The 20,348-nt window shown below is 39.6% G+C and overlaps 1 protein-coding gene across 1 annotated transcript; it reads right to left on the reverse strand.

Annotated features, from left to right (window-relative positions):
• Positions 1-740: 740 nt before the first annotated feature.
• LOC141767517 (S-adenosylhomocysteine hydrolase-like protein 1) lies at positions 741-20,344 on the reverse strand. Its single transcript, XM_074634897.1, has 18 exons — positions 20,250-20,344; positions 16,691-17,798; positions 13,390-13,501; positions 12,741-12,884; positions 11,728-11,828; positions 11,239-11,341; positions 9,670-9,764; positions 8,166-8,272; positions 7,942-8,058; positions 7,068-7,131; positions 5,929-6,017; positions 5,587-5,657; positions 5,284-5,378; positions 5,032-5,130; positions 4,472-4,540; positions 3,754-3,832; positions 3,505-3,625; positions 741-3,422 (listed from the first exon to the last, which is right to left on the reverse strand). The coding sequence occupies exons 2-18, from the start codon at positions 16,868-16,870 to the stop codon at positions 3,416-3,418; spliced, it is 1,653 nt and encodes a 550-aa protein (XP_074490998.1). The 5' UTR covers positions 16,871-17,798; positions 20,250-20,344; the 3' UTR covers positions 741-3,415.
• Between the last annotated feature and the right edge of the window lie 4 nt (positions 20,345-20,348).

The following is a 20,348-nucleotide window of genomic DNA, read 5'->3' on the forward strand; positions in this document are numbered from 1 at the left end:
TATGTATATATATAATTTATATATATATAAAAAAATGAAAAAATTAAAAATAAATATGTATTTATTTTTTTATATATATATGTTATATTTATATATATATTTATATATGTTATATATATATATATATATATATATATATATAACATATATATATATTATTTTTTTCTATACATATGTTGGTATTTTTCGGTTTTATGTACCAATTGCCAAATAGTGAATATCAGGTTTTGGGGCAGTAGCCAACATTGCCCCCACTGTTAATCCAGCCATGACTGTCTCTAATACTTATCTATACTTGTGACATGTAGGCAATACATTTGCTAAATGGTTATGGCCTAATTGTGTCTGTGAAATGATCACAATGGTCACATAAATAGTTTCACTTTAAAGTGTCTTCTATCAGTAAAGAAGCTGGCAAAACAAGCCTGATCCACTGCAGTCCTGGTCCTTGAATGATCTGCAGGCCAAGCTTAGACTTGAGACCCTTATCTCTTTAAATGATTTTAAATATAGAATAAAGGAAGTGGTCACTGCAACACATGACCAACATGCTGCCCTGTTAATGCACTGTATGATGTAATGTATTTTGTCATACCTATTGTTGCTGCCGTGGTTTAATGTTGTTTTCTGGTTATGTGTTGGATGCTGCTATTTGACCCTGTCTCGGCTAGGCCTCACTTGTAAAAGAGGTTTTATTCTCAATGTGACTAAAAGTTATATAAAAGATGCATCTGAGCCACTTTCAAATTTAAACAGCAGTTTATTAAAGGGATCTGTGCACAGAAATTTAACAGGGTGTGTAGCCTACACTGCCGAAATTATGTTCTTCAATCTAAACTACAGATAGTGTTGAAAATATAGGCCTACTTCATATTTAGTCATTTACAGAACTTCGTCTCCACATCAGAAACTTCCATCCAGCAACAGTGCACAACTGTCAAATCACAGTGGTATGCTTATTTATTTCAATATGACGAGAGTCAAGCTGTTTGCTTCAGTAATAATAACACATTCATTGGTCTCTATAATAGAGTTTAAACAAGGGTAAAATGACTAATTATTTGCTAAAACAAAAGGAATTCATTGTAAAAGGCATCTTTAAAGTGCTATGAAAAGACCAATGTAAGTAATTTAAATGTCAGATTGTTACAATAAGTGAAACTGGGATGAAACATATACATTAAAATCAATCAACAGAAAAAAAAATTAAATTGTTATTCATCTCACAGTAATGCATGAGGTAAAATACAGAAGTAAACAGAGTATGTTTCGCTGCATAGCTATCACTGTATATTGCAGAATAACAACCATGTCTGGCACGTTACAATCCTGGGAGAAAAGTGAGTCACAAGGCACTGTCAACTGACCAGTAACCATGGTTACAGCGCTCATCTTGTTGGCAATGATGTCCTCACTGAATGTCCTTGGCTCTGATGCCTTTAAAGCTCTTAGTGCAAAGATGAAAGCACTTCATAGTAGCATCCTGCGGGCTACTAGACAATCAAACAGCAGGAGTAAGTGACAAATATCAACTCCTTAAAAAAAAAAAGAAATTACAGCAAAAACTAAATAGAGGAATTACCTGTAACTCTGTGGATGAAGTTTAGTGAAGGTGGATGAAACAGTATACTGAGTAAATACATGTGGAACAACACTTTAACAAGGTAACAAGGTGGCGAACCCTCGGCAGGGACAGTCATACTGTCAACTGTCCACCAGCGTGATATACAGCATGATAAAATGTGTTGGAAAGCTTTAAATTCAGCAAGACACAACTACTACCTGCACACTATATAGTTTGAATCAAAAAATAATCACTCAACTAAGTCAACCAATGTGGCCACACACACTCAAAAAATAGTGAATATAGAGAAGTAAAAGTTTGTGCATTTAAGAAGCCTCACAAAACTGTGCTTAAGTCTTTTGATCGATAAAAAGCATCACGAAACCTAACTAAATATTGTGTTATTAGAATAACTATAATAATGGTGCAATACCGCAAGATAACACAGAAGGTAAAGCTAACATGTGTGTCTAGGCAAATGTGCTGACAACAAAGCTTGTTCATGTCTATTTAAGTTGACTTTCTTCAACAGAAAAACAGGCATCCTCTAGTAGTTAACACAAGATCAGAGTCCTGTGACAAATCTAGCAATAAACTCAATGTTCAGCAAATACCATAATGCATATACAGCATAAACACACCGTATGTAACCTTTGTTCGACATGTGACTTGTGTTAGCTTTACACAGAATATACATAGCTGCAGTAGACAATTAACTCTGGACAGGTGACAGAGATTGTAGAGTATCAAAACCTCTAATAGTATTTTACAGTTCTACTGCAAGTAATCATTTCATGAGAATGACAGCGAGACTGAACGTGGACACAACGTACTGATCTGGTAAAAATATATTTAAAAATAATTTGAGATATTTGAATGCCCTGAGGTGCAGATACTATTCTTACCAGACATCAAAACCTCATAAACGGACACGTTTTCAAGAAAATAACTCTCTTCCTATGTTGTTAAAAAGTTCCTTTGTTGCCCAGATGTGCTGATGGTTAGCAGTAATGTGGAGGATACTACAGAGAAAATGTATTCTCTGTGTTGGGGGTGGAATGTATGTAAGTAAGCAGAAAGAAAACTTTAAAACTGCATGAAGTCATTTTTTTAACCACTGGGGGGCAGAAACAAACTCACAGAAACACAGAGCTGATTTACAGTCAGATCATCAGGCTGTTATGGCTCATTTGTCAGCAAATAATTGCCTACTTAAACATCCAGCAGACACACAGCAACACCTAATTAGAGTCTCGCCACCTGACAAATTTAAGGTGATTTTGTTCACCTGCTTCTGAGAAATACAACTGGAGCTTGACTTTCTTCTTGGCTGCCAAAACAAGGAGCTAACAGCGGCTAAAAAGCTCAGTGAGATTTAGTTTCATGAGTTTGGAATTTCAAGCATTAAGTGGAGAAGTTTAATATGTTTATATCAAAAGTATTGATTAGTGCAGGTTTAACCTTTTTTCACAACTAACCATTAACATTTCACAACTGTAACCCTTCCCAGTCACAGTCATTTGGAACACTATATTGATACATTATTCAATATCTATCAGATAATAACCTCGGAGCCAGCAGGTGAAACCAGTGAATAAAAATCTGACTAAATAGCAGATATAAGTGCTGCGCTTACACTGACCTTTCACAGCCAGCTGGGTGCCATGTGCCGTTCTGTAGGAAGCAGCAAGTGAAGCAAAACTTGCTGTGGTCGGTAAAATATACAACTAAATATAAGCTGTGAAGAGTATAAAATATAATTTACATAAATCTTTCTTTTGTTTTAGGGATGGGTGATGTCTGGTGGTAGCGTTCACATTTAGGTGTGCTGAACTGTGGTTCCCTTGCAGACTAATACCTGTGAATACCAAGAACAACTTTAGTTAGGAAATGCTTCTTTATTATATAGCTTTTAGTTTCATAGTGTTGCAGAACTGTACCTGTAGTAGTTGGGTTTAAAGGGGCCGTTCTTATTCAGGCCCAGGTATTTTGCCTGATCATCAGAAAGCTCCGTCAGGTGGGCATCAAACGTGGTCAGATGCAGACTGGCGACATATTCATCTGAAATACACAGATATGGTTTAAAATAAAGAGATACATACACATACGCTCAAAACATGTCTCCTGGATAGAACTGTACTGAAAGGTCACAGCGCAGGTCAAGGTTAAGTATATCTATATATCCTCACCCATCTTCTTGGGAAGCAAGTACACATCCTGCTTGTATCGTCCCTCAGGAGCGTTGTACAACTCTATCAGGGCCAGGGCCTGAACACAAACATGTGTTAATAACACTGTTGAAAAGGGATGCACATTGCGGATAGAATGAAGAGCATTAAATATGTCCATAAGTACAAAAAACTGTACTTATAGGATATATTTTCGTACTTGAAATATATATATTGTTTTGTACTTTAACAATCTAATTTTTTTGTACTCGTAGGATCTCATTTTTTTGTACTTGTAAGACATATTTGTTTCTGAAGCACTAAATATGATATATTTTTTTTGATAGGTATGTTTTGTATTTGCAAAACAAAATGCATTAGTTTGTTAATGATGTCTTGTATTTGCAAACCACACTGTGATTGTTAGTGAATCGTGGATCATTTGTAAAACATGATTTGTTTGTTTAGGTTTTGGCAGGAAATTAGCTCCATATAACTGTAACTATGAACTGACTGATTACAGAGCAATAATGACAGATCTATGTAGAGAAGCAGCATGTTGTTGCTGCAGTGTATTGTATATGATGTAATGCCATTATGTCCTCCATCTGTTTTATCTTATTGAAGAACCTTATGTATACTATCTGCTGTGGATGGGAGCAATAACTACTGTGTGTCTTTAGCTGCTGTACAGTACAGTAAAGCTTATTTCAGGCTGTCTTGTAGTATCAATAGTTACCTGAGTGGTGGCTGTGATGGACAAGACAAAGGTAGGGACAGTGGAGCAGCTGAGGTTCAGGAGACGTCCCTGTGGAAGAAAACAATCACATTTAAGTATCGCTGTTCCAACGTTATGAAACTTTCCATATCAACATGTTGCTGTGTTGCTCACAAGCCAGAAATTGAGACGTGTCAGGCTGGGTCCTTGGAACATTTTCTACAAATAGACTGTTTTTACTCAGCACCATCAACTTGATTTAAGGACGTAAAGGCAGTGTTGTTATAAAAAATTTACTTAAACAAAAGATCTTATCAATGATTTATAACAAAGTATCCAACTGCTTGAGTGCAAATGATTTCATACAACAGCTTAGAACGTCTGCGCTATATTCATTGTTGTTTTTGTGTTTCAGTGGCTTAAAATCGCCAGCAAGTCAAGTCAGCTAATATTATTTGTTCAACACAAATGAGACTAGCACAGATTAATAAGGAAGTTTAAGAAATCACATTCATCACATGCTCAACATCTGTATGTATCTATCACATGTGGTTGCAAGGCGTACAGACGCAGCCAGTTACCTCAGCCAGAAGGATGACTCTCTTGCCATCAGGCCAAATGACGTGATCCACCTGAGAGCGCACCCTCTCCCAGGTGAGCTCGGGGGTCCGAAGACTTGCCTGCAAGAGAAGAGAATATCAGTCAATATCAGTTCTTTATGATAATTCAACACAATGTGAGTGACCTCTCTTAAGCACACTGTTTAAATATACATTAACCCAGTCTGTAGGATGGATTTAACTTTGAATTCTTCCATCGTAAGCACAATTTACCACATCAATCTCAGTATTGGAGTGGCCCATGTTGCAGACAATTGAGCCATTTTTCATTCGGTCCAGCTGGTCTCTGGTCACCACATTCTTGTTCCCTACAGAAAGACACAATCATTCACCTTCAATGAGTTTGACATCGTCTGCCCCGCAGGACATAATTAGCATAGAGCCCAAGGGAACAGTGCAAAGGGCCGTGAACTAAAAGGCGTTTATTATGTCAGACAGGTATAGATTGAAAGGCTATAAAGAATGCAGTGCATCCCCCTGAGTAGTTAACACCTGCACTGTGTGAAGTGGAGTTACCAGTGCATGTGATGATGACGTCAACCTGACGAATGATCTCATTCAGCTTGACCACCCTGAATCCGTCCATGCTGTCATAGAGAGAAGAGGTTCAGCATTCAGCCTCAGTCACAAATAGGAAACTATCTATTATTTATTGACAAGCAATTCAGCTGAAGGGCTGGAGTCCCTGTTGGGTCAATGTAGCGTAAACTAAACATTAGTTGTCTCACAATGTTTGTCAAATAATTAACAAAACACAGTTAGCTCGCTATCATATGTCATCCATACTGTGATCTGTCCTGCTCATATATTTTTTGATATTCAACACATTCAGCTTGGATCATCATCCCACTTCCTCACCAGCCCTGCAGGCCACAGATGGGATCAATCTCTGTAATGTAGACGACGGCTCCCAGAGCTTTCAGAGCGGAACAACAACCTTTTCCAACCTGCAAAGACAAGATGACATACTGTGGGACCAACAGAGTTACAGTAATTGGCAGTTATTGCCCTGACCTTAATGAAGAATTTACTACTGCTGTCAACGTTAACGCTAAGTTAAGTTAATTTGCAATTAAAGTACTGGCAGTAGGCAGTATAGTTTTGGCATCATTGGGCAACAATTCCACAATAACCTTTCAGCATATTGTTATTCAAGTGTTCTGAGAGATAACTAGACTTCTGCACCTCCTCATGGCTCTGTTTTTAGCCTTTAAAACGGGGGACTTTGACCAATCAAAGGTCATTTCAGAGAGAGAGAGACCGGAACTTCGCATTCCTTCAAGCCATCTCAACCTGATCTCAACATGGAGGCCGGGTCACAAACTTTCTCATTTTACAGCAAAATCGTATACTACAAGATGATTCTGAAAACATTTGAGGCGATAAATAGGCATTACAGTAACATAATATTGACTCATATTTGGTCAGCGCTGCCTAGTTTGCGAGTAATTGACAGCCGGCTCTCATGGACAGCAGATCCCAGATCAGTTCTGACTGCTTGTTTTCCTCCAGTCTGTGAAATCTTGCAGATGCCGTTAGGAGCACCGGAGGACACAGAGGCACATGTTTTTTTTCAGGTTACCTGTTTCATGCACTACTGTCAGGATATAGCAACCGTTTTATAAAAACAACTTTTTTTAATCATATTTGCTTCAATCTGCCTACTTCAGCTTTAACTATGGAAATCATGCAATTAATCACGATTAAATATTTTTAATTGATTGACAGCCCTAGAAATGACACTTATCAGTATTTAAACACAAGCCATCTTAATACAAACCTATCAAGGCTTTGGGTATTTAACATGACAGGTCTACTGATCTCCTAGTCCTGCAGACTTTGATTATTTAACATCATCTGGACTCAACGGTCAGACACTGTAAATATTGTCCAATTAAATGTGATGACAGCTGTCTGTGTCATCATCATCATGAATGTTTTCACAGCTTCATGATGAAGATTAACGTGGCATGTTAACATTAAAAGAAGTATCTCACCTCGCCGTACCCACATACGACCACCTGTTTGCCTCCGAACATGACATCTGTGGTTCTCTTCAAGCTAGAGAGGGTTGAGGCATAAAATTAGCTCTAAGTGAGAAACCGCCAGTCTGTATCTGTACAACTCCAAAATCTGGCATCTTTATACTAAAGTACAGTAAAAGTTCTGTGAGAGTTCTGGATAATATAACGAGTCTGTTTGATCATTATTTTCCTTAACGGTGCAATAAATCTAAAGGTCTGATGATGCCGATATTACGTGTCATAACTCCTAATGGAACACCTCCATCAGTGCACCTAGCAGATTATTAATCAGGAAGAACAGCAAGAAATGACGAGCGGTGAGTGTAGAGAGCACTGAGATGTGCAGGCCCTGTTAAAGAGTACTAGACTATTAATATGCTGCCGTGGTGATAATTAACAGGAGGGTAATAAATGTAATAGGGGGTGTTCTGCAGCGTGTGCACAGCAGGAAAGCATTACAAGGGCTTTATAAAAGGTGGACAATGTGTCCTGTGACGGCAGCAATGTGTCCTTGATGTCACTCCAGTGTTACGCTAAACAAAGGTCAGATGTTAGGCATGTGGCAGCTGATGACCCAGTCATGAGTGAAGGGAAAGTAACATGACAGCTGAACTAGACTATGGATCGAGAATCTTAATTATTTGCATGTTGATCAAATTCGCTGTGATGACCTAATCAAGTAATCGCTGTGAAATTATGAGCTTTTCTCATTTATCACTTGGGGGAAAAAAACACTATTAGTCACTATCAAGCTGTCTGATAAACAAACTGTACTCATGTTTCAACATCAGTTCGACTCTGTTATTGTGCCAGCCTTCCAATAACCTCAAACAACTCGCCTACTCACCCGTCCAGGATGGACTCTCTGCAGCAATACAGGTTGTCAAACTTCTGCTTTGTCACAGAGTCATTTACATTCATCGCCGGTACACACAGTTTCCCAGCTTTAGACAGCTGATACAACCTAGAGAGAGACAAGAGTAAGGTAGACACTTCATGTTGGTGCGTGCTGATGTGGGTGAGTCACTAAATATTTTGTAGGAAGCGTATATCTATTAAGCTGTCAATCACCTGTGAACCCCAGTGACACTCTCCTCTACAATACCCCTGATCTTCTTGAATACATTGGGGTATTTCTTGTACATCCAGTGTGTCAAGTCTCCTCCATCATCAAGGATCTGACAAATAAGAGGAAGCCAAATTAATTAAGGCAGATGCTATTAACACACAGGTGTCAGTAGCCAACAATACTATTTGCACCCGAGGCGGAATAGCCAATGTGGCTATTTACACCCGGGTGCACATAGCACGGCAAAGACAAGCACCTAAGTGTCCGTAGCATACAATGCTATTTGCACCCAGTCCCGGCCACGCATTAGATACTGTGTGTGTATATGTACAGTATGTATATTTTTCCTAAACCCTAACCAAGTAGTTCTGTTGCCTAACTAAACTGCGACTGAAAACTGAAAATAATAATTAAAAAAAAGAAAGAAAAAAATGAAGTCATCTAAGTAGGGTGACCAGGTGTCCCACTTTATGAGGGACAGCACAGCATTTTCATCCCTTATCCCACATCCCATATATTAAAACGATGTCCCACATTTTCATTGGCTCTAGTTTTCAAAAGTCAAACCACTGCAGGACAGACGCTTTTTTTAAAATAAGTCTTTTATCCAATGGCTGTGAAGAAAGCAGGGAAGGCTGTCATCACGGCGCTGTGTTTGCTGTCAAACTGCGCACACGTGGGTCACGTGCAGGTTAACATTTCACCGTCTTTGCTACGCTATGCCCAACGGGGGAAATTGCGAGTCACCGCAAAGTCACAAGTCATGCAGATTTAGGCGGAATATGATGGAAACTACCACAAAGAAAAGGAAGAGCAGCTACAACAAAGACTGAAACTACTTATACGTATTTATAAGCCGGTGGAAGGCCATTCTCAGAGTTTTTGGTGAAATTTGTCAGTGACTGGTGAACAACAACCTACAAGATTATATTTTTGGGGGCTGTTTGCCTTTTCATTTGATAGTGACATAGATAGGTATGAAAGGGGGAGAGAGAGGGGATGACATGCAGCAAAGGGCAGCGGGTCAGATTCAAACCCGGACCACTGCGGTAGGGACTCAGCCTTGCTACATGAGGCGCCTGCTCTAACAGGTGAGCTACCGACTCCCTGCACATACTTTGTTGCTCTTTATGTTACTACTTGTATTATTATTACTACTACTACTACTATTAAATATTTCTGCTAGAAAGGTCTTTCTGGCAGAAAACCCTTCAACTAGCTAACTATTGTTAAATTAAGTAGCATATTCAACTTGGTCGGGTGTAAATAGCCAAATAGCTGCCGTGTGACTCTTCTCACCCGGTGCAAACAGACACTCCGATTAATTAATTGCGAGACAAACATTTACGTATAAATAGCTATAAATTTAAATAATTTGAAAAGAATAGCTGCTCCTCTGGTGTTTTTAAAGGCTATTTGTTTGTCTATATGATTCACATATCACACTCAATTGATACATAAACTTTCCCCTCACAAAAGGTAGAAAAACAAACTTTTTCCACGTACCATGTTCGGCTGCCAACCCTCATTGTTGACACAGCGGTCGATGCACCACCAGAAATCATCCTCAGACTCGCCTTTCCAGGCATACACAGCCACACCTGAAAGCAGATGGGTATTATCTTGAATAAATCTTACATCAACAGTTCTGTGTTTGTCTATAAGCTGCCATCCTCTGCCAGGTCCTCTGGCACGAGTCTGTCAGTCGCTCCAAAGTGCAGAACCTGGCAGCTTTAAGCTGCTATATGCTCCGAGCCGCTGGATCAGTCTGCCTGAGGATCTGATCTATTCAGCCAGGCCTTTGATTAAGAATGATTTATAGACATTTTTTACGATATTTATTCACCTATTTTATTGTATTTAAGTTGTACCATTTTATTGTAGTTTATTAACCTAGTTTTTACTTCACACTATTACTGTTATTATAGCTTTGAATTCTATTTTATTCACTTTTTATATATTTATTGTATTGCATGCATTGGTCTCAAATTATCAAATTGTTAAATTGCTGAATTGTTTTTGCCTTTTCTGTTGTTTTCACAGCTCACACTTGTTCTGTCTTATTTTCAGCATGTCAGTCATCTGTGTAGCACTTTAAATTGCACTAACCTGTATGAAAGGTGCTTTACAAATATAGTTTGATTGTTTGATTGATTGATTGATATGATGATTATTTTTAGAAAAACAGACCAATCTGGTGCAAAATAGCACTTCATAATTCTACATTACATATTTGGGAACGTGTGAATCTCATTATTGGGTGTAAGAGAAAGCTGGAGAACAGTGGCACACATCACTATAGTTTAATGAAAATGTATGTTTTTGCCACATACAACAGCTCAGCATGCAGTAGACTATGCTCAACAACCACACAAACTCAAACCCCCCCAAAAGAAGCATGATCTCCTCTGAGTGACTCCTAAATCTGTTGAAACCCCCTCAGCTTGTCAAATCATGAAAGGTCTACTGTGGAAATTTAGTACATACTTAAACCGTCACATAGCAACCGCACATAAAAGGCTGAAGTAATGCAGCTCGTTCACTAAATGGCAAATCTTATGTGTTCCCATTATCTCTGCAGGGCTAAATTTTCAAGAGTTTATTAAACATTTCCAAACAGTATCCTTGGTTCTGAAAGACATGAGATGCTCACATGGCAAAGCACACCACTGCTCATAAGAAACACTTTATACTAATGATATGGTCGGTTATAAACATGTTATTGTAATCAAGTGCAATTAAAATATGTATAATTTCGACACCTTGGCGTTAACAAGGGGCAAAAACAGCGTCCACTAGTGATGCACAGGTCAGGGTATTTTATAAACCACACCCACCCGACTCGTTATGAGAGTCTATCCACACCTTCCGACTCGCAAAAATAAGCATTAATCACCCCCCCCCCGAACCTGACCTGACCCGCAAACCGCCGACTTTATGCATTAAAGTAGCACAATAAATGTCAGGACTGAAGTCTGAGACAAGAGGACTCAGGCGCAGCGGCTCGTGGTGTGTGATCTCACAGAAATACAAGAAATGATCGTGAGTTGTGGGTGTTTGTGCTCTACACCTTACCAGCCTCTGACAGAGCAGCAGCCACTTCATTCTGTGTAGAGTATATGTTACATGCAGTCCAGCGGCACTGAGCCCCGAGAGCCACTAGAGTCTCAATCAGCACCTGAAAACACAGAGAGAAGCACAAGGAAATGGTCCAATGAGACAGAGCTATTCACCGGTCAACACTGAAGGTCACAATGAACCAGGTCTGTATCATGTCTGCAACACGGTTTGATCGCCCCGTTACATGATGAGTTGTCCATGAAACACAGCCAATTGTGTATTTTATAGAAATCCAGACAATTCCACAGCACTTTAATCATTCGAGACTCAAGTAATAGAAGAGTTGGCATAGTGTTTTTAAAACTTCCTGTTTTCTAGACAGTCAGTAGAGCAAAAATTGTGAATAGTGTTGACCTAAAACTCTATCGTGATTAAGAGGCACTATTACACACTGCAGCCTTTGCTTGTGTGTCATTGATGCTCAAAGTCAGAGAGGAATCTTACTGCAGTCTGGGCAGTGATGTGAGTGCAGCCCACAATTTTGGCACCTGCCAACGGTTTCTCACTCTGCGCTCTCTTCCTGAGTGAGATCAGCGCCGACATATCTGAGAACGAGAGAACATGAAAAGGGATGAGTGAGAAAAACAGCAGATGATGCAGAAGAATCTCACAAAACCCACTCTCCAGTTTAGAATATACAGCTGGATAAAAGCACTCTATAAGAAAGTCTTTTTGCTTTCTCTTTATTATAAAGTTATTTTAAATTGTTCATTTTTCTAAATGTGTGGTTATGTGGTCAAAGTCTTGGTTTACCTATTTAATTAGATCAAATTAAAATCAGTCAGATCAGAAAACCTTAAAGGAACAGTGTGTAGCATTTCAGAGGATCTATTAGCAGAAATGGAATATAATATTCACAACTATGTTTTCATTAGTGTATAATCACCTGAGATGTTGTGTTTTCGTTAGCTTAGAATGAGCCCTTCATATCTACAAAGGGAGCGGGTCCTCTTCACTGAGTCCGCCATGCTGCTCCGCCATGTTTCTACAGTAGCCCAGAATTGACAAACCAAACGCTGGCTCTAGAGAGAGCCTTTCACGTTTTACGTTACCTGAAGGCTACCGTAGTCCTTTGACACGCTTGTGAAACTGCGGTAACGTGAGCCGCAGAGTGCAAAACCGTGGTACCGCCAGCCGCCATCTGACTTCTGTTGCTCCTAAAGTAGTGTTATTATGGTAAGGATGGCGTCTGAGCGAGGCGAACGTCGTTAGGGAGGAGTGAGCGGAGGGGTACTCAGTTGGTTTCATCTGCAACCACACCACTAGATGTCGCCAAATCCTACACACCGTCCCTTTAAGGGGCACTAGCTAAAAAAGCAGTGATTACTCAATAGACTGATTACAGATATTTTCTAAAATCTGAATAATGATTGGTTTAAATATAAGATATTATGACAGATGTCTTTTAGATTAATTAGAAAAAATTGTGAAGTGACTTAGTCCTTGCTGTGTCTGACCTTGTTCTGCGATCTCAATCTCACGTCTGCCAAATTCAGCCTGTTTGATGCTCTTGACACAGAAGTCGCTGCTGCCCTTGGAGTTGACCTGAGTTTTGTCCCGTGGTGACGTCTCATCGTCAGAGCTGTCCGTATAGGACGCAGCTGTAAAGGAAACAAGGTTTTAAAAGAAGTCACCAAATTAAAGCCACCGAAGAGAAAAAGAGCTCCTTTTACCACTTTAAAGTTCAGTTAAAATATATAATAACAGGGATTTTTAGGGCTGTCCTTGACCAAAGAAATTCATAGTCGACTAACACTCATGATTTTGTTTACTTAACAATTAGTTGATTCAATCGACAGATCCGTAAAGTGTAAAACTGAGTTTCTCCACAAAGAATCACACAAAAGCACCACTTTAAATCTTGTGTTTACCAGAGATGTGCTCATAATGTTCTTGGAAATAACTCATTCAGCATGAAAAACCATAAAAAATGACTAATCGACTAAAGAAATCTTAGTCGAGTAAGACCAAAACGACAGATTAGTCGACTAAAGAGGGGGCGGCCCTAGTTTCTTTTATCAAAGACATTCATAAATTCATGCAAAATATTATGGTGCAGACAAATTGAACAGGGGTGCCCACATGTATGTGTCTGTCTCTCCTTACCAGAGCCGTAGCTGTCTGTGGATGACTGGGAGATGGAGCGGGACAGGGAGCGACGGCCTGCCTTGGTGGGGAACCTGCTGAACTCCTGCTTGTCCTCCACAAACTGGATTTGCTGATATATAATTGAAAAAAAGTCACACTGTAAATTCTTTCATAGATGGTTTAAACAGAAGCTATTTCAAATGGACACAAATCTAGTCATACAACAAAGCTATGAGCAATCTAAAAGCTCATATTATAGGTCACCTGTAGGCTCGGTGTAGAGTTTAAAACAGTGCAACAGGTACTTCTGTGTGTATAAGCAAGGAACTGGTGTTTTTGTTGTGTGTACCTCGCTTTATGCCTTGTCAGCTAATTATTTTGTTGACAGGGATTTTGCATGCATCGAAGCAACATGAGATTATGAGGAAACAAATCGTTATCTCCAGTGCAGGTATGGAGAAGTCGGCGGGCAGGTCTACCTCAGCAGTTTCTGGGATGTTTTTTTATTCATCGCGCAAGGTGAGATTTTAAACCCTTTTTTTGTTACATAAATAAGAGAGACACAAAGAATCAGAGCATGGGGAGATTAAGTTAATAAATCAGCCTACAGTGTGAACCAGGCCTCATTGTCTTCATCACTGAATGAGAGTCAGGTTCTTCACCCTGATAGGGTCAGTCTCTAGTTTCTAGGTTTAGTGCTTGTACTGAAAAGCCTCCACATACCAGAGAAAAGAACATGGCTACAAAGAACAATGTGACGCTGTTTTCTTGAGATTAAGGTGACAAGACACCGCATATTTCCCCCTGGACAGGATGGTGTGGGTTGCATGGTTCCAAAGCCTGACTGGTACTGACTGTGATGGTTCCCTCAGATCTGATTGAACCACATTAAAGATTTTATGTTTTCACTGCATCACAGAGTACTTCTCATAGAGTCCAGGACTAATGCCAAGCGATGGTGGTGATGTTGTCATAACCACTGATGATTGAGTTTAATGTGATGGCTGGATGTACTCCAGGTTTTATGTTATGCTGTCACATGATGTACACTCTTTTATGTGAGCTGGTTTAACGGGATAGTTTGGGTGTTTTGAAGTGGGGTTGTATGAGGTACTTATCCATAGTCAGTGTATTACCTACAGTAGATAACGGTCGGCAAGCCCCCAGTTTGGAGAAACAGACAGGAGTTACCACACGGGAGCAAAGCAATGTACTGCCGTGGATGGGGGCGGCAGAAAAACATATTTTAGCCACCTAAAAGAAAGGTCCACTTAAAAAAAACAATATCACCTTAAGTGTGCACTATATTTACAACATTTTCTCCTTTTACCTTGCCATGAGACAGCCCTTTCCGATGGGGAACTGAAGCCGTTGTATTTTACCTCACAGAACATGGGAGTTATTGTCATCTATTGTAGGTAATACACTGACTATAGATAAGAACTTCATACAACCCCACTTCAAACTATCCCTTTAAGCATTTGTTTTAAATACTTTTACCACATGTTTTATGTCATTATGTTTAATGTATCTTGGTGTGCGTTTTATGTATTTATATTATGTTTTAATGAACCTACCTAAACCTAAAATAAAGTTGGTGTGTTTTCTGTGTCACCTGGCTGAAAGAGAAAGTTGAAGTCGACTAATCTCCAACCTCATTTACATACATATAATCATTTATAAGCTTGCAACTTAACTTAACCACCAATACCTAAATATTAACTACAGAACATACTAAACATCTGTAACATAACACCTAAACATAAGCTAACCATCTCTGTGTCAAAATAAAGGTCTTCCACTGGGCTTTGACCCTGGATCACTGGGTGTATAAACAACACTGGCTTTGACCCTGGATCACTGAGTGTATAAACAACACGGACAGAGTAAACACTCCTCTTCTCTACCCCTTTACTAGCATGGGCCGGGGCTGCCGCGACAGATGGAAACAGCTGTCACCTAATTTTGTCAATTTCTGTTTAATTATTTGGCACCGGAAGATGCCTCTTGTGTTAAACTTTCCCAAAAGGCCACAACTACCAAGTTACTGATTTCATTCCAATAGTAAAACCATAAACTCTTCAACCAAATAAAAGAAAATCACAATCTGTTCTACTTGAGATCTACGAATTTGGCAGCTAATGATTGCTGTGATTATTCAGTTCCTCCCAGAGAGAGAATGAGGATGTGAAACACCTCTACAGCGAGGCTGCCAGGCTGACTAATCAATCTTGTGTGTTGAGTCTTTGACAGATTCCTGGTCACAGTTCAGTTATATGTGTTATATGTTTGCTCAATTTAAAAAAAAAGGGACAATAGATTGTTTATTTAAATGAGGTGTGCAAATACTTTCCACTCTAAAGCACCAATTATTCACAGTGCAACTCTTCCTTGTTCCTTAAAAGTGTCAGGTAACATCCTTCATTAGTGAGTGCTACGTGGAGCAAATCATTCAGTTGTTTACTTTTTCAGTCCCGATACCGACATTTATTATTATAGTTCGTTTTTTAACTGAACTATAATGCATTCTTAAAAAACCTCACTTTACTGCTGATCAACTGTCTAAAGTATCATCAGTAACAGTTTCATGCAGTATTTTTTTAATTCTGGGACCTGATCTGAACATGTGAGGCTTGTCCATTGTGCATGATTGTAAAATCAGTGAATTAGCTTTACTGTTCTTCACTCACATGTTGTTATGGTTTACATTCTGTGCTTGTAGCCAGCTAGAGACAGACATTTTGGGAAAAGTGTCAACAAGTCTATTATAGCCTTTTTCCTAACAAGTGCCTTTAATTGTATTTAGTGTGACTATTCCTATGTCTGTAACCTCTAATTCTATTAATCTAGGCAAAAAATAATGTTTATTAAAATGTATGTAAAAAAATACAACCTAAATAGTGCATTAAAACAAATCAGTAAGATAATGTAAAAGAAAGGTGGAAAACAGCTATATAATGTATCTTTAAACAGTAAATTAACTGTAAAATACTGTGAAATGATTTTTTTTTAAAACAGTTCAAACTGTATTTTTCATTAACAGTACAAAGCTGTAAATTTCAGCGACAGTATAATAATGTTAATTTTACAGTAACATAAAGGAAACCCTGCTGCCAGTTCTTAACAGTGTAGTAGTTACTCAGTATACTGTGGGCAGGTAGTATGACCTGTTGTGACCTATTGTAGAGGTACAACTGACCCCCATGCACCCAAATGATTACCACAGACTAATGAGGTACATACAGTATTTGTATACTGTATATACTGTATATATGATCCAGACTAGACCCAGCTGGTGTCTTGTCTGTACCAGTCTTACCTTCTTGACAGGTTTGTGAGTGGGCACCGCGCTGAAGGCGGACGACAGCTCTCCCATGTTCAGCTCGCTGATCTTGCTGACGGTCATGGCTGAGTATTTCTCCGCCACGTTTTCGCTCTCCTTCACCTCTTTGCTGGCCTGTTTCAGCTCCAGCTTCGCCTCCCCGGCCGGGTCCGACATGTTGACGGTCTGTCTTGTCTCTGGTACAGTACTGTAGTAACGTCAGAGGAGCTAACGCTGCTAGCTAACAACTAGGTTAGAGGAAGAGATCGGCTTAACTAATGACGTACAACAGAAAGTAAAAGCAACAATGGAGTGTGATGTGTGTCCTCCAGCTTTGATTAGGCGCTGACAGGTCAGACTCGCTGTGTTGTGGTACAGTGAAGCCGTGTTGAGTCCTCGCTGGCTCAGCTGTCAGCTGGCTGAGTAACTTTGTGGGCGGTAACCTCGGCAACCAGCAGACTGAGGGGGCGGGGTATTTATACAGATGCGTTCAGGGGCAGTGGGACAACAGTTATAACGGTGCATTATTATGGGGTTTAGTACAGGGATTCTCAACCTTTTGTAACTCCAGGCCCACTTCCGATTGTTAAAACATTTCTGAGGACCACCTTCCCAAATAAATGACAAACTGGGTTGTAAAATATGTGTTATGCCACCCTCACCCATCACTGCCTGCCATTATGAATCCAAAGTATTCAGGGTCATATTTCCTCACCACAAACTTTTGCTTGTTTCAAAAATTGCTTGATTTTGTGCCACTGCATCTGTGACATATATGTATGTAAAGGGGAGACTCCTGGGTACCCATAAAACCTAATTTCATTCACATGTCTTGAGGTCAGAGGTCAAGTGACCCCTTTGAAAATGGCCATGGCAGTTTTTCCTCACCAAAGTTTGGAGCGTTATTTAACCTCCTTCCCAACAAGCCAATATGACACGGTTGGTACTGATGGATTCCTTAGGTTTTTAATAGTTTCATATGATGCCAGTATCTTCACTCTAGCTTTAAAAGTGCAACAGGCAACAACAGCTGTCAGTGTGTCAGTGTGCTGACTTGACTATGATTTGCCCCAAACTGCATGTTATTATCATAAAGTGGGCATGTCTGTAAAGAAGAAGAAAAGCACTTTATTAATCCCAGAGGGGAAATTACATTTTTTCACTGTTATTTACACAGTTCACACAGGCCCGAAATACACACACAGGACCTACATGTATTAATGGAGAGATGTCAGAGCAAGGAGGCTGCCCCTGACAGGCGCCCCGAGCAGTTGGGGGTTAGGTGCCGTGCTCCAGAGGCAAACTGGCATCTCTCCAGCTACCAGTTCACACTCAGTAATTAGTCCATGGGGGGGACTTGAACCGGCAAACCTGCGGTTCCCAAGCCAAGTCCCTATGGACTGAGCTACCTAGAGGGGACGTCTCATGGGTACCTGTTACGTCCACAAAGTGGAACAATAACTAAACAACAACCAAATTAAAACAGAGTCAACGTGAAGTTTCAAACTGTAACAGTTTATTTCAGTACAACGGAAGGTTCACAAATGTGGTGGAGGTAGGGACAATATAGTTTTGCCAAATAATCAAAATTAAGAAACCAAAACTAGGCCTAACTAAATCTGTCTTCTTTAACACAACAAACAAAAAGGCTGACTAACTTATTTACTAACAGCAGTTTTACAAAACATACATGGGATGGCAACCACTAAACCTAGTGTTTCTAGACATGAAAAGACCTACGTGCAAGTGTACAGGGTACCCCAGACTTACCTATGCCCTCTACCTCCTTACCACAAACCTTATCTTTCCTTTCCCACTGGAAACAAGAGACTTCAACATCCAAATACCTCATTACAAATGAGTCAGAGAGAGAGAGAGAGAGCCCAGAGTGTGCCTCTTTTATGGGCAGCCCACGACAGCGATTGGCTGGATGGAATTAGTGTGAGCTAATTGCAGCTGGCAAACTCTGCACAGGTGGACTCCAATCACCTCCATTAACTCTTTATCCTGGAAGCACCTGCAAGACAAGGAGGAGGGGCAGAACAACACAGGAGAAAACTCTGCAGGCCTGTCTGGCCCTGCAGGCACGTAACAGTACCCATTGAATCCATTTACATTCACATATCTTGAGATCAGAGGTCAAGGGACCCCTTTGAAAATGGCCATGACAGTGTTTCCTCGCCAAAAATTGAGCGTTATTTAACCTCTTTCGACAACGTAGTATGACGTGGTTGGTACCAATTGATTCCTTAGGTTTTCTAGTTTCATATGATACCAGTATCCTCAGTAGCTTTAAAACTGAGCCCCCTACAAACTCCGAAAGATCGTTTGCGTTAAAGAAATTAGTGGCTTTAAAACGAATTTGTGTTAAGGTGTTATTATCGCATTAACTTTGACAGCCCTAATATAACTATCTGTTTCAGCTCAATGTCTATGAAGTATACAACCTGTACTAATTAGCATAATGTGCTGTTTTGGCAGTTAGTAGAGTAGTAATAACTGTTTTATACAAAAATGTGATCTTGAAATATGTTTATCAACTGGTCAAACTATAAATATGGAAATACTGACAAGTTTCAAATTTGAGATTCATAACAAAGAGAAAGCCAAATATATTTTCCAAAGACACCATTTTATTTTGAATTATTTTACTTTATTTACATCCTAATTCGTCCATTAACAGGTCACTTGCGAATCTATCAATATCTATTTTGCAAACTCACAACTTTTTGAGTGTAATGCTCATAAACTCTTACTAGTAACACTGGCACTGAGTAGAAGCAGTTAATTCCCAGTTACTGTAAATGCTGCATTAAGCTCATAAGAATCCTCATTCACTACTGCTCCCTGAGATTGCACAACATAAACTACTATCACAATATAAGTCACGACACGGTGTGGCAGTGGAAGTAGCATTTGCACGTATATTCAAATAATAACCGTCTGAAACTGCTTGTTCTCACTATATTTACTCTGTGCCAGTCTACCCCATAGACTGCATATACAGTATATACATATATACAGTAGCCTACACATTTTAATATAGGCATACAGTCCATGGTCTACCTCATATCAGCATATTCAGAATCCTGACATCCTATCAGTTAGTTACATTATACAATATTACAACGTTTTATTCCTGCATGAATAACCTTATTTCAGTGACATTCACACATGGTTTCCGTCCAGTGAGATTACAATCTCCACTCATCCTCACTGAGCCTCCAAAACATCTCTGCAGACCTTAGAAGGAACAAAGATCATGGTGTGCCACCATCTGTATGGTATAAAACCTGACTGAAAAGAGCGTAATGCATGTTGGGAAAGGCTCAAGACCCCCATGAGCAGGATGAGCAGGTATAGAAAATGGATGAACTGATCTAAACTACCTGAAAACAAGATGAAAACAAAGCAGGTATGTCTGTTTAGTGAGCAACTTCAGTTATGTATGAGGTGCATGTGTAAAATGTGCTGTAAGATTGTTGCATGGTGCAGAAACCTGACAAAAGAAAACCTAAAACTCAAGAACCCAAAAGTGAAAAAGAGTTTGACTGACCAAGATAGCCGGCAAGTGAAATTCAGGCTGTGATAGGATGAGAAGTCACAATGATGGTCCTTCATCCTGCTTAACTGGCAACCACTCAACTCTGTGATG

Source organism: Sebastes fasciatus, chromosome 1, assembly GCF_043250625.1.
Source record: "Sebastes fasciatus isolate fSebFas1 chromosome 1, fSebFas1.pri, whole genome shotgun sequence".
Lineage (NCBI taxonomy): Eukaryota > Metazoa > Chordata > Actinopteri > Perciformes > Sebastidae > Sebastes > Sebastes fasciatus.

Excerpts from the sequence above, each read along its gene's own strand:
- LOC141767517 (XM_074634897.1), bottom strand. The coding sequence starts at position 16,870 with ATGTCGGACCCGGCCGGGGAGGCGAAGCTGGAGCTGAAACAGGCCAGC. Across the intron at positions 5,379-5,586 it reads CGTCATCATCACATGCACTG|GGAACAAGAATGTGGTGACC; the intron begins GTAACTCCACTT and ends GTCTTTCTGTAG. Across the intron at positions 3,626-3,753 it reads CTTGCTTCCCAAGAAGATGG|ATGAATATGTCGCCAGTCTG; the intron begins GTGAGGATATAT and ends TGTGTATTTCAG.